The sequence below is a fragment of the Rhinoraja longicauda genome, chromosome 10, assembly GCF_053455715.1.
Source record: "Rhinoraja longicauda isolate Sanriku21f chromosome 10, sRhiLon1.1, whole genome shotgun sequence".
Classification (NCBI taxonomy): Eukaryota; Metazoa; Chordata; class Chondrichthyes; order Rajiformes; family Arhynchobatidae; genus Rhinoraja; species Rhinoraja longicauda.
The window spans coordinates 29,741,085-29,754,012 of record NC_135962.1 but is presented as its reverse complement, the minus strand read 5'-3'; the positions used below and the strand labels follow the sequence as shown (position 1 = coordinate 29,754,012).

The window sequence follows — 12,928 nt, the reverse complement described above, 5'->3', positions numbered from 1 at the left end:
CCTATTGTTTATTGTCCAACACATCGCTGAGAACATTGAATTCTCCCATTGTATGATAACTGCATTACCTCCCTTTCTCCCTTCTTCCCCCATATAACTCCCCAACTTTATTCTCCCCGCCCTCCTCTGTGTCCCACCTGGACTCTCACCCATTTCTTCCACCTACATTACTTCATCTAGCTTCGCAATTCATAACCCTTCAATCTTTTTGTATCACATCTTTTGTCTTTTCATGTCTGGCCTTTGTCCAACCATCTGCCAATCAAAAGACCCTCCTCACCTGTTTCAACTAGTACCTGCTAGGCTTTGGCCTGCCCCTCATCTTTTCCAGCTTTCTTTCCCCCCTCCCTCCTAGTCTGAAGAAAGGTCCCAACCCGAAACGTCACACATCTATGTTCTCCAGTGATGTTGCTTGCTCCAGTTACTCCAGCACTTTGTGTCTTTTTTGCTATTATTCAACTTGGCTACACAGTGCCTATAGTGCCTTGCCAGAAGCATACATTTTTACTCCAAGATCATTCCCCTTAAAGCATATTGGTCAAGTGATAACCATTTGCTCAAAATCACAACAATGGAAAGATTCACATGAAAATTAGCATGAACTCAAATTAATTTTCATCACATTGTCAAGGAGGGTCAAGCAGTTAATTTGTCAACCATTTGATTTCAAAACTTACACGGTTCTAACACTGTTTATAGCTGTCCATAATAACAATATATTCAAGAGGATTCAAAGATTTAGAAAATACATTTCTTCGTAAATATATTTACAATATACAAAATGCATTGAATTAATAAAAGTCAATGCTAAAATAAAGTGTGGACCTAGTTGGTTGTTCTGATGATCAGGAAAAATAACTTAGATTGGCAAATTTCAGAAACTTTAGCAAGGCTTTTGACAAAATCCCTCATGGGATCTAGATGATTAAGATGCATGGTATCCAGTGTCTTGGTTATTTGGATTTAGAATTGGCTTCCCACAGAAGACAGAGTTGTGATGGAAGGTTGCCATTCTGACTGGACGACTGTGACTAGTGGGTGTTGCGCAAGGATCAGTGCTGAGACCTCTGCTGTTTGTGATATACATATATATAAATGATTTGGACAAAAACGTAGACGGGTTGGTCAGTAAGTTTGTGGACAACACAAAAAAATGGTGAAATTGTGAACAGTGCAGAATTGTTTTTTTAAAGCAAATGGTACGCTCTCCTTCATTGGTCAGGGCATTGGGTATAATAGTCAGGAAACTTTGGTTAGGTCGCATTTGGAGGATTGTGTAGAGTTCTGGTTGCCCCGGAAGGTTGTGTAGGCTTTGGAGTAGGTGCAGAAGAGGTTTACCAGAAAGCTGCCTGGATTAGAAGGTTTGACCTTTAAGGAGTGATTGGACGAGCTTGAATTGTTTTCTACAGAGCACCGTGAGCTAAGGGAAGATCTGATGAAAGTTTATAAAATTATGAGAGAAAAAATAGGACAGTCAGAATCTTTTTCCAAGGGTGGAAATGGCAAATGAGGACATAGCTTTAAGGTGAAAAGGTGAAAGAGATGCGGGGCAAGTTTATTTTTGTTTACAGAGAGCACGGTAGGTGACTGGAATGCACTGGAAGGGATGGTGATGGAAGCAGATATAATTACACTGTTTAAGAGACTTTTAAGGCACATGAATATGCAGGAAATGGAGAATTTTGGATCATGTGCAGGCAGAAGGGAAGTGTTTCATGTGGCATAATGTTCGGCAAAGACATTGTGCGCTGAGGACCCCCCCCGGTGCTGTACGATTTCATGTGCTAACTTCCAGTTCCTATTGCTTACCTGAAGCTGCTTTGCTGTGAGATCTTTTGTACCTCTGAAGACATAACTCTTAGATATACCCTCACAACCAAGCTCATGAACCTGCACCATTCTGCCAAATGTAATGAGACCAACCAAAGCTGTAGGTGGCAGAAGGCTCAGGGACATTTGCATAGACTCTTTCAAGGCCTGTAGATCTTCATCTTCCATACAAGTATCCACAACATAAAGAAAGATTAAAGGCATTTGAGGGCCACGCTATGGAAGAGAAAAATAAACTTTGGTTAACTTAGATATTCACAGTAAATAATTCAGTTACTACATGGAAATACAAATCTGATAGATCCAGGCATATTATGACATCAAGTTTAAAATTCCAGATAACAAATAAATTTAATTAAGTTGAGCCACATTGCTTTGGAACAACCTTCCACCATCACCCTCCACTTTCTTCCATGAAGCCAATTCTCTATCCAGTCAGCTAGCTCTCCCTGAATCCCATGCCATCCAACATTCCAGAACAGTTGACCATGCAGAACATTATCAAATGCCTTGCCGAAATCCATATTGACATTCATAGCTTTGCCCTCAACCTTTTTAGTCACCTCTTCAAAAAACATGATCTTCCACACACAAAACCATGCTAATTACCCCTAAACACTCCCTAGTGCGGTCACCTGGAGCACTGTGTGCAGTTTTGGTCTCCAAATTTGAGGAAGGATATTCTTGCTATTGAGTGCGTGCAGTGTAGGTTTACTAGGTCAATTCCTGGAATGGCGGGACTGTCCTATGTTGAAAGACTGGAGCGGCTAGGCTTGTATACACTAGAATTTAGACGGATGAGAGGGGATCTTAACGAAACATAAGATTATTAAGGGGTTGGACACGTTAGAGGCAGGAAACATGTTCCCAGTGTTGGGAGAGTCCAGAACCAGGGGACACAGTTTAAGAGTAAGGGGTAGGTCATTTAGATCAGAGATGAGGAAAAACTTTTTCAGTCAGAGAGTTGCAAATCTGTGGAATTCTCTGCCTCAGAAGGCAGTGGAGGCCAATTCTGTGAATGCATTCAAGAGAGAGCTTGATAGAGCTCAAGGATAGCGGAGTCAGGGGGTATGGGGAGAAGGCGGGAACGGGGTACTGATTGAGAAAGATCAGCCATGATCACATTGAATGGTGGTGCTGGCTCGAAGGGCCGAATGGCCTACTCTTGCACCTATTGTCTATAATCAGCCCCTGTCTATCCAAATGTAAATATATCTTATTCGTCAGAATACTCTCCATTAACTTGCCCACCACAGACATTTGGCTCACTGCTCCATAGTTTCCAGGCTTTTCCTTGCAATCCTTCTTAAATAAAGGCACAATATTAGGCGCCCTCCAGCCTTCTGGCACCTAACCCATATCTAATGAAGATTTGTATACCATTTCTTCTCTAGCTTCCCAGTGTCCTCAGATATATCTGATCAGGCCCTGGAGATTTATCCACCTTCTATACGCCTTAAGACGTTCAGCACCTCCTTAACTATAATAGTGGCTGTCCTCAAGTCATTTCCATTAACACTCCCAAGCTCCCCAGTCTTCGCATCTATCTCCACAGTAAACACATAGATGTAGTACTCATTAGGAGCCTTGCTCATCTCCTTTGGCTCCACAGAGATGACCTCTTTGGTTTCTTAGGGGCCCTATTCTCTCTTTCATCACCCACTTTCCCTTAATGTACTTATAGCATCTCTTTGGATTTCCTTTAATATTATCGGCCAGAGCTATCTCCAGTCCCCTTTGTGTCCTTGTGATTTCCTTTTTACGTATGCTTCTCAGTTTCCGAAACTCCTCCAGGGATACACGATCTCAGCTTTCTATACCTGTCCCATGCCTCCTTCATTTTCCTAAATAGAGCCTCAATTTCTCTCGTCATCTGAGGTTTCTTACTACCACCTGCTTTGCCCTTCACTCTAACTGGCACATGCATGCCTGTTTGTCACTGCATTGAACTTTTGTCACCTCACTTTCAAAAGCATTCCACTTTCCAAACGGTCCTTTGCCTGCAAACAACCTACTCTAATTAACTTGACCAAGTGTCCAGGGGAGCCGCGCGCAAAGCGGGAGTGTCCCGAGGAGGCGCGCAGACCTGATCCACTCGCTGAATAACCGCACTGCCGACCGAAGACCGGAACGGGCCCCGGTAGGAACAACTTGCCCCACAGGCCTCCCAAGGGACTGCGGTGAAGCCAGGAGGCGAGGCCTGTCTGGGCCGAAGGAGCCTCAGCGGTGGCGGCGACGGGAGCTTCGGCGGCAGCAGCTGTAGACTCGGGGGCAGCAACGTGGTCCTTGGCGGGGAAGGAGCCGGTGGCGGTAGGGCCCCGCGGTCGATGAGCGTAAGGGGGGAGGGGATGACAATGGGGACCCGGTGTGGGGGAACCGCCGTGAAGGACGGTGAGAAAACAAAGCGGGACCCGGTGTGGGGGAGGGGGCACTCTAGTTTAGAATCCTCTGCCAAGGCATTAAGTCTGTGTTTGTTTATTTTTTTGTTTGTTCGTGTGAAGGCACTGGGCAAATGGCAGCCAGCCAACAGTCGCTTGTCTTTCTCTTTTTGTTTTCACTTTTAATTTCAAGCCTTCACACGAACAAACAAAAAAATAAACAAACACAGACTTAATGCCTTGGCAGAGGATTCTAAACTAGAGTGCCCCCTCCCCCACACCGGGTCCCGCTTTGTTTTCTCACCGTCCTTCACGGCGGTTCCCCCACACCGGGTGTGTTGTGACTGTAAGCAGACCAATTTCCCTCCGGGGATGAATAAAGTTTATCGTATCGTATAGTAATATCATTAAAGTTGGCCATGCCGCTAGTCAGAATGTTAACTTGTGAGCCCTCTCTGTCTTTATCCATAATCAAGATAGACACAAAATACTGTAGCAACTCAGCGGGACAAGAAGCATCTATGGATAGAAGGAATGGGTGACATTTCGGGTCGAGACCCTTCTTCAGACTCGACCCGAAATGTCACCCATTCCTTCCATCCAGAGATGCAGCCAGTCCTGCTGAGTTACTCCAGCATTTTGTGTCTATCTTCAGTGTAATCCAGCATCCGCAGTTCCTTCCTGCACTATCTTAAAGCTTACAATATAGTGATCGCTGGTCCCAAAGAAGACACTTCAATGACTTGCCCTTCCCATTTCGCAAGAGTAGATCCAGCTTTGCCCTCTCCCACATAGAACCCTCTACATATTGTCTGAGAAAACTTTTCTGAACACATTGCAAAAATTACACTGTCCAAGTCCTTGGCACTACGATGGTCCCAGTCTATATTGGGAAAGTTAAAATCCCCCACTATGACTACCTTATTAGCCTTGAAGATGCCTGCAATCTCTTGGCATATTTGCTCCTCCAATTCCCGCTGACTGTTTGGGGGCTTGTTGCACACTCCCAACATAGTGATCATCCCCTTTTTATTTCTTACCTCCACCCATATAGCCTCACTGAACGAACCATCAATAATGTCATCTTGGACATTTTCCTTAATCAATAAAGCAACACCTCCTCCTCTTTAACCCCCACCTCTATCTCTCCTGTAGCACCTGTACTCTGGAACATTAAGTTGCCAGTCCTGTCCCTCTCTTTGCCAGGTTTCCGTAATGGCTACATGATCCCATTTGCACAGATCTATCCACACCCTGAGTTCACCTGTCTTGCCCTTCAGGCCCCTCACATTAAAATAAGTGCAATTCAATCCAATAATCCTTCCTTGCTCCCTATCATGCCTATTCTGTCCGCTGAACGTTCTTTCATCACCATCTATACCAACTTCCAGCCTTTCACCTGCCTCAGTCCTGCAATAGATCCCACTCCACGACCAATCTAGTTTAAACCCACCCATGCAGCACTCGCAAACATGTCTAGTATTTGATTTTGTCCCATACAATATTTTGTGCTCACTCCTCATAGGGTCATAAAGATTTACAGCATAGAAATATGCCCTTTGGCCCACAGGTCTATGCAGACCATCCTAAACTATACAAATTCTACTTGCCTGCATTAATTCCATATCCCTCTGCCCTGCTCATTCAACTACCTGTCCAAATGTCTCCTAAATGCTGTTATTGTTCCTGCCTCCACTACCTCCTCTGGCAGCATCCATCGTTTTAGTAGGAGCAAAAGGAGCAAATTGTGTCTACAGAACACTTCCCTCTATTCACTCCACCAAAGGTGAACATGAGCTGGCCTGTCTCTAAAATTCTCCATTCCACTCTAACCTTGGCCTCCCATACTGTTCAATTTAAGTTTCAGTTAAGTTTGTGAAGCTTAGCTAAGCACATTCTTGCCTTCTGGACTAGAGTTCAAAATTTCACGGAACAATACTACTATTGCCATTTATGCCACCTCCGACCACATTTTTTGTTTTTACTTTACTTATCCACAACAAGCACAACTTTTATATATATTAGAAACAAGTAGTACTGATAAAGCAATGTCATTTACCAAATGGATAAAACATCCATTTTATTCCCCAATTGTATTTAAATCAGTCAATTGGAAAAAATACACCCATGCTGATAACAACGACAGTACATTCAGAAAGTATTCAGACCCCTTCACTTCTCCCCCCATTTTGTTACGTTACAGCCTTATTTTTAAATGGATTTAATTCTTTTTTCTTAAATCATCAATCTACACACAATACCCCATAATAAAAAAGCGAAAACAGGTGTGTAGAAATTTTTGCAAAGTAATTAAAAAGAAGTAACTGAAATATCACATTCACATAAGTTTTCAGACCCTTTACTCAGTACTTTGTTGAGGCACTTTTGGCAGCTATTACAGTCTCAAGTCTTCTTGGATATGACGCTACAAGCTTGGCACACCTGTGTTTAGGTAATTTCTTCCATTCTTCTCTGCAGATCCTCTCAAGCTCTGTCAGGTTGGATGGGGAGCGTCAATGCACAGCTATTTTCAGGTCCCTCCAGAGATGTTCAATCGGGTTCAAATCCGGGCTCTGGCTGGGCCACTCAAGGACATTCACAGACCTGTCACAAAGCCACTCCTGTGTTGTCTTGGCGGTGTGCTTAGGGTCGTTGTTCTTTTGGAAGGTGAACCACCACCCCAGTCTGAGGTCCAGAATGCTCTGGAGCAGGTTTTCATCAAGGATCTCTCTGTACTTTGCTCTGTTCATCTTTCCCTCAATCCTGACTAGTCACCCAGTTCCTGCCGCTGAAAAACATCCCCACTACATGATGCTGCCACCACCATTCTTCACCCTAGGTATGGTATTGGCCAGGTGATGAGCGGTGTCTGGTTTCCTCCAGGCGTGACGCTTGGCATTCAGGCCAAAGAGTTCAATCTTGGTTTCATCAGACCAGAGAATCTTGTTTCTCATAGTCTGAGAGTCCTTTAGGTGCCTTTTGGCAAACTCCAAGTGGGCTGTCATGTGTCTTTTACTGTGGAGTGGCTTCCATCTGGCCACTCTACCACAAAGGCCTGATTGGTGGAGTGCTGCAGATATAGTTGTCCTTCTGGAAGGTTCTCCCATCTTCACAGAGGAACTCTGGAGCTCTGTCAGAGTGTCCATCAGGTTCTTGGTCACCTTCCTGACCAAGGTCCTTCTCCCCCGATTGCTCAGTTTGGCCCGGCAGCCAGCTCTACGAAGAGTCCTGGTGGTTCCAAAGTTCTTCCATTTAAGAATGACGGAGGCCACTATGTTCTTCAGGACCTGCAATGCTGCAGAAATTGTTTTATACCCTTCCCCAGATCTGTGTCTTGACACAATCATGTCTCGGAGGTCTACGGATAATTCCTTCGTCTTCATGGCTTGGTTTTTGCTCTGACATGCACTGTCAACTGTGGGACCTTAATTGACACGTGTGTGCCTTTCCAAATCATGTCCAATCAATTTAATTTACCACTCGTAGACTCCAATCAAGTTGTAGAAACATCTCAAGGATAATCAATGGAAACAAGATGAACTTAAGCTCAATTTTGAGTGTTATAGCAAAGGGTCTGAATACTTATGTAAATGTGATATTTCAGTTATTTATTTTTAATTACTTTGCAAAAATTTCAAAACACCTGTTTTTGCTTCTTCATTCTGGGGTATTGTGTGTAGATCAGGGATGTGAGCGAGGTAAAAAAAAAGAGGAAAAGAGCCGAGCACTTGCGTGTGGCGTACAGTGGGGGTCAAAAAATTAGAACGTTTTTGAAAATAATGTGAATATGTCACAGTATACTAATAAAATTTGCATTATTTTAATTAATTTAGTTATATAACCTTGCACTTAAATTTAACATTTACTCATTACAGTTCCACCGTTGATTTTCTGGCACTCTTGGTTCCACAGCTTTGCTGGTTTATCCATCCGGCCAAGGAAGTCAGCTATGGGGATAGATGTGTGGCTCCAGCTGGGCTGGAATCGGCGCAGGTTGCAAATTCAACCTACCGATCGGCCGTGGAAGTCCCGATGAGGTCGTGATTCACTGCCTTGCCCAGCCTAGGTGCCACATTTTCGGGGAGACTTCCAGGGTGCGGGGGATTTCTCGCAGAACCGCTAGCGACCTCTAGCGGAACCCTTGTGTTCATTACAAGTCTATACATCGTTTATTTTCTTTTTTTCCGATCCGATTTCTCCGTTGGTAAACGTGATTTTGGCAAAGTGAAAAACGCGGAAATCATGCAAAAACGGTGGAAATGGATTTTAAAAATGCGGAAATGTGGAAAATTCACATGGCTGGTAGATTGATGATAAAAAAAATGAATTTAATCCATTTTAAAATAAGGTTGTAATGTAATAAAATGTGGAAAAAGTGAAGGGGTCTGAATAATTTCTGAATGCAATGCATGTATAAATTGTGATTCAAAGTCTTACCTGAACTACATATTCAATTGTTGAAAATTGTGGCAGAAGTTCAGCTGGTTGGTTCATTTCAGATATCCCAGAATACGAAGGGGGAAACTGTGCAAACATATATTTTTTTAAAACACTCAAAAGGGATATTTTGTTTATGACATTCATAAAAAAACCTTTTAATAAAAAATGCTCATGCCAATTTTGATCGAGTGAGGTACCAAATAATCTATTCAACAAAAAGTTGAATACATATCTAAAACTATTTTCAAAAGTAATTGCCAAGCTTAACAACTGAGTTAGACTCGTATCAGAAACACTTTGCAAAATATATTCACGATATGCAGTATCTCAACACATACTGTGGCAAAACACCAGAAAAATACCCATAAAGATAATCTTACCTGATTTCTCTGATAGCAGAAATTACAAGCCCATAGCTTTGCTTTATAATCCACCTGACTAAGAAAGTACAAGAAGAAAAATAAATCAGTTAGGAAAAAAAAAAGAAAAAAAAAATTAGAAACCTGCGTCTCTTTCATTTTTCTTTCCTATTGATAGCAGTAGAAATATTTTTTTCAGATACTTCAATAACTACCACCAATTTTCTGTTCGGAGGGAAATAACTTTGTTATAGAGCCAAAGAGTATGGAAACAGGCCCTTCAGCCCAACTACTGGCCAAGATGCCCCATCTAAGCTGGTCCCATTTGCCTGCATTTAATCCATATCCCCCTAAACGGTTCCTAACCATTTAGGGGGTTCCTAACGGTACCTGTCCAAGTGACTTAAACAGACTTTAGGGATAAAAATATAAAAACATCATGACAAACCGAGATACAATTGGCAATGTTTCACGCAGAAGCTCATTCTGCAAAGGTCAGAAAACCCTAATTATCTTGAGGGTCATTATCCGACCAAGCATCGAACACTCCTTATTACTTATCCTAAGATGATTTGCATTGCCATGTTATAGATTTAAAGTTTACATTAATGGATGTTAATGTTTACTCTAGTTTAGACACATAATATTCAAAAATATTCATTTATTTTTTCTCTTTATAAGTGTTTTCTCACTTGCATATTGCATTTATACTTGCCTTTCATTTCAATTTTCACGCATTTGCAATAATTTTTCCTATTTATGTGCGTATGTAAATTGCACAGACTGCGAAAGAAATTCCACCTTCCAAGGGATGAGTTTCAGTTTTTTGCAACATAACATGCTTTCTATAATGCCATCAAAGGTCTTACCATTCCAACTGCATTGGGTGCTTTTTACTTGCCAATTGCCCACGATAACCGAGTGAGGGGGTCAAAATGTAACCCAAGGCTGGGAGGGAAGAAACGTGGCATTGGGTGCGGGGTGAGTCAAGCGGGAATTCACAGCCTGAACCCCTGGCCCCACACGTGGTGTGGCAGAGACAGGCCGGATTCTCACACCGCCTTCATTCTGGTCGCTCTATCCACACCCGCAACCGTAAGCATGCCACGTGGCGCCAGGGCAATAGGAAGCTGGCGGAAGTGGAGAGCCTCGGGAGAGCAATGGGAACCTTGGTCCGCTACAAGTGAAATCCGTTAAATAGTGTTCCATTACTGCGAGAGTTACTGTTGATATCTACGATCATTCACTTACCATAATGGATTTAAGACTGCACGGCAGGTTGCTCTACTGCAAAGTACAGGTTCATACTGAATGGGAGGCAAGTCAGGTCGCTCTTTTAATGGTGTAAACAAGGTACCCAATGGAACAACCATTCGGGTTGCTTCCAGACGACTTGAAGGCCAAACATTCCAGCTCATCCGAACACCATCTCTATCTTCATTTTGTTGGATGAATTCTATAAAAGTTGCCATTGTTACCTGGCAACTTTCAATCTGTGAAAGATAATAATTGACCATCTTTACTTTTCAAAAGTAAAATTATGATGAAATTATACATACGTAGAGTCCTGAATGTTATCAAGGGACAAGGACACCACACAATTTAAATGTTATTATTTTCCCCTGTGGCATGATCTTAACAAATTAAGGCTAGAGTATTCACAGATGTGTTAAACCTTCTGATACTCATGATAAGGCGAATCCTAACCTCCCTGCCTATCCACCCCCCCCCCCCCCTCCTCCCTTGGTTTTAATGCTCCCAAGTAGTATGAGTGAATCTCCCTGCAAGGATACTGGTCCGCCTCCAAGCCGTCTCTCGTACAGATCACCTCTGCCCCAGAAGAGACTTCCAGTGGTAAAAATCTGAATCTCTGCCTCCTGCACCAACTCCTGAGCCAGGTGTGCATCTGTCCTATCTCTACCCTCACTAGCACATGGCACCAGGAGCAATCCAGAGATTACTACCCTCAGGATCCTGCTTTTTAATTTTCTGCCTAACTCCCTATATTCACTTTGCAGAACCTCATCCCTTTTCCTATCCATATCATTTGTGCCAACGTGCACGATTTCCATTTGCTCACCCTCTCCCATGAGAATATTCTGCAACCGCTCAGAGACATCCAGGACCCTAGCACCAAGGTGGCAACACAACGTCCTGGAGTCTCGTTTGCTGCCTAATGCAATGTATTATCTAATATCATTAAAACTAAATTTCCACCTTTAATTCTGATAATATGCTCAGCTTATTACAAAATTATAAATCTGTGCTCCCATTCAAAAACTGCATTAGCATTTCATATGTATGCTTACATGAACTATCAGCAATAAAAACTATCAGCAGCAAGTCAAATTCCTCTGGCTTTATTCATGAGGAGACCTTTACAATCAATTACAATATATTGTGCCAAATCACCGTGGAAATCTTGTTATAAGGTATAAATGCTAAACAGATAATAAATATGCCACTTTCCTCTAACACATGAAACACATAGAAATCTTTTTTCTACCTCAATATTAATTGTATTGATCATCAGTATGGTAAATAGCTTTTATCATTTTAAACTAAGTAACAACTTAAAAATGGTAAGTAGAATTAGTTTGCCTCATGGTAATAAGGAGATTGTTGTGGGGAGGGAACAGTAGGGTGGGCAAGCAGGAATAGGCAAACCATTCTTGAAACTGTACTGTAGAATGGAACAGTGCTGAACTTCCAACACGGAGGCTATGAATACAATGTTGGATGTATTACAAAAACCTTTGCCCATTTTAATGAGATGTTTCCATACTTATATTGCCTCTAATCACATCTCCGTCAATTACCAATATAATACCATACAAGTAGCTTTGATAATGCTGTAGAGCACCTGAAACAAATCACTTTTACTGGAGGTATGTTGGACTCCAAGTGTTTTGGTATAGATGCACTAAAGTCCAAAAATCCTCCACATATGTAAAACAAATCTGTTTTAAAGACGTCCACTGGATCAGCTGAAGCATTCTCATTTTAAGGGACACAACTTGTTCCTCATTTCTTGATAAACATCATCTGATCATTATAATATCACTTCTTGCACCCTCTGCACTGACTCCATAATGGTTTCATAAAGCATGCCTAAGTATGCACTAACCAAACTAAATGTTTTTCAACTCGATACACCAGAGATAAAGCCACCTGAGATAGAGCCAATACAGCACAGAAGGTGGACATTTGTCCCTCTGTCTCTTTGGAGAGCAATAGTCTCAGTCCCTTGAAATTAAAACAAAATTAAATGACTGTTTCTACCACTATAATTGACCGCATATCCTAGATTTTACTCAAGCTAAATTCAAAGTGCTAGAGGTACTCAGTTGATCAGACAACATCTGCGAAAAAAAATGGACAGACGGTGTTTTGGTCAGGATCCTTCATTTGACTTTCACAGATGCTGCCCAGCTCGCCGAGTTTCTCCAGCACTTTGTGTTTTGCTCAACATTCCAGCATTTGCAATTTGTGTCTCTAGATTATTATAATTTTCTCACATTCCCCTGCATCTTTTGCCTATAACCTTAAAACATGTAGCCCTTGGTTCTTGGGTAATCTGCTTATCAGTCTGCTCTAAGGCCATTATGACGTGCTGCAACATTTACATCCAAATTCTTAAGCTCTAGAATTTAAAACTTTATGATTTTTCGCAAAATTTATTATCTCACAATTATTTATATTAACTCATTTACAAATCATATAAGCTTTCTCATTCAATAACTCTCCTGCATTGACTATTCCTCCTAATTTCATGAAGTCTTGAAATAAAAAAACAGATAATGTTGTCACAGTTCCAAAACTGAGGTTACCACATCCCTATCTTGCCTCTCTGAATAGCTATGCTCTTTGTTTCCTATCATCTGGGCAGCTTGCTATGCTTTCTGCAGACTCCGAAGGCTC

The 12,928-nt window shown here is 42.0% G+C and overlaps 1 protein-coding gene across 1 annotated transcript in view; it reads right to left on the bottom strand.

Annotated features, from left to right (window-relative positions):
• Window positions 1-12,928, bottom strand: part of sec23a (Sec23 homolog A, coat complex II component) — a 47,626-nt gene that overhangs the window by 32,204 nt on the left and 2,494 nt on the right. The window contains exons 2-5 of the mRNA XM_078406546.1: window positions 10,259-10,500; window positions 9,029-9,086; window positions 8,646-8,732; window positions 1,810-2,046 (exon numbers count right to left, since the gene is read on the bottom strand). Coding sequence (XP_078262672.1) covers window positions 1,810-2,046; window positions 8,646-8,732; window positions 9,029-9,086; window positions 10,259-10,479 — 603 coding nt within the window. The 5' untranslated portion in view covers window positions 10,480-10,500. The remainder of the gene's footprint in view (window positions 1-1,809; window positions 2,047-8,645; window positions 8,733-9,028; window positions 9,087-10,258; window positions 10,501-12,928) is intronic.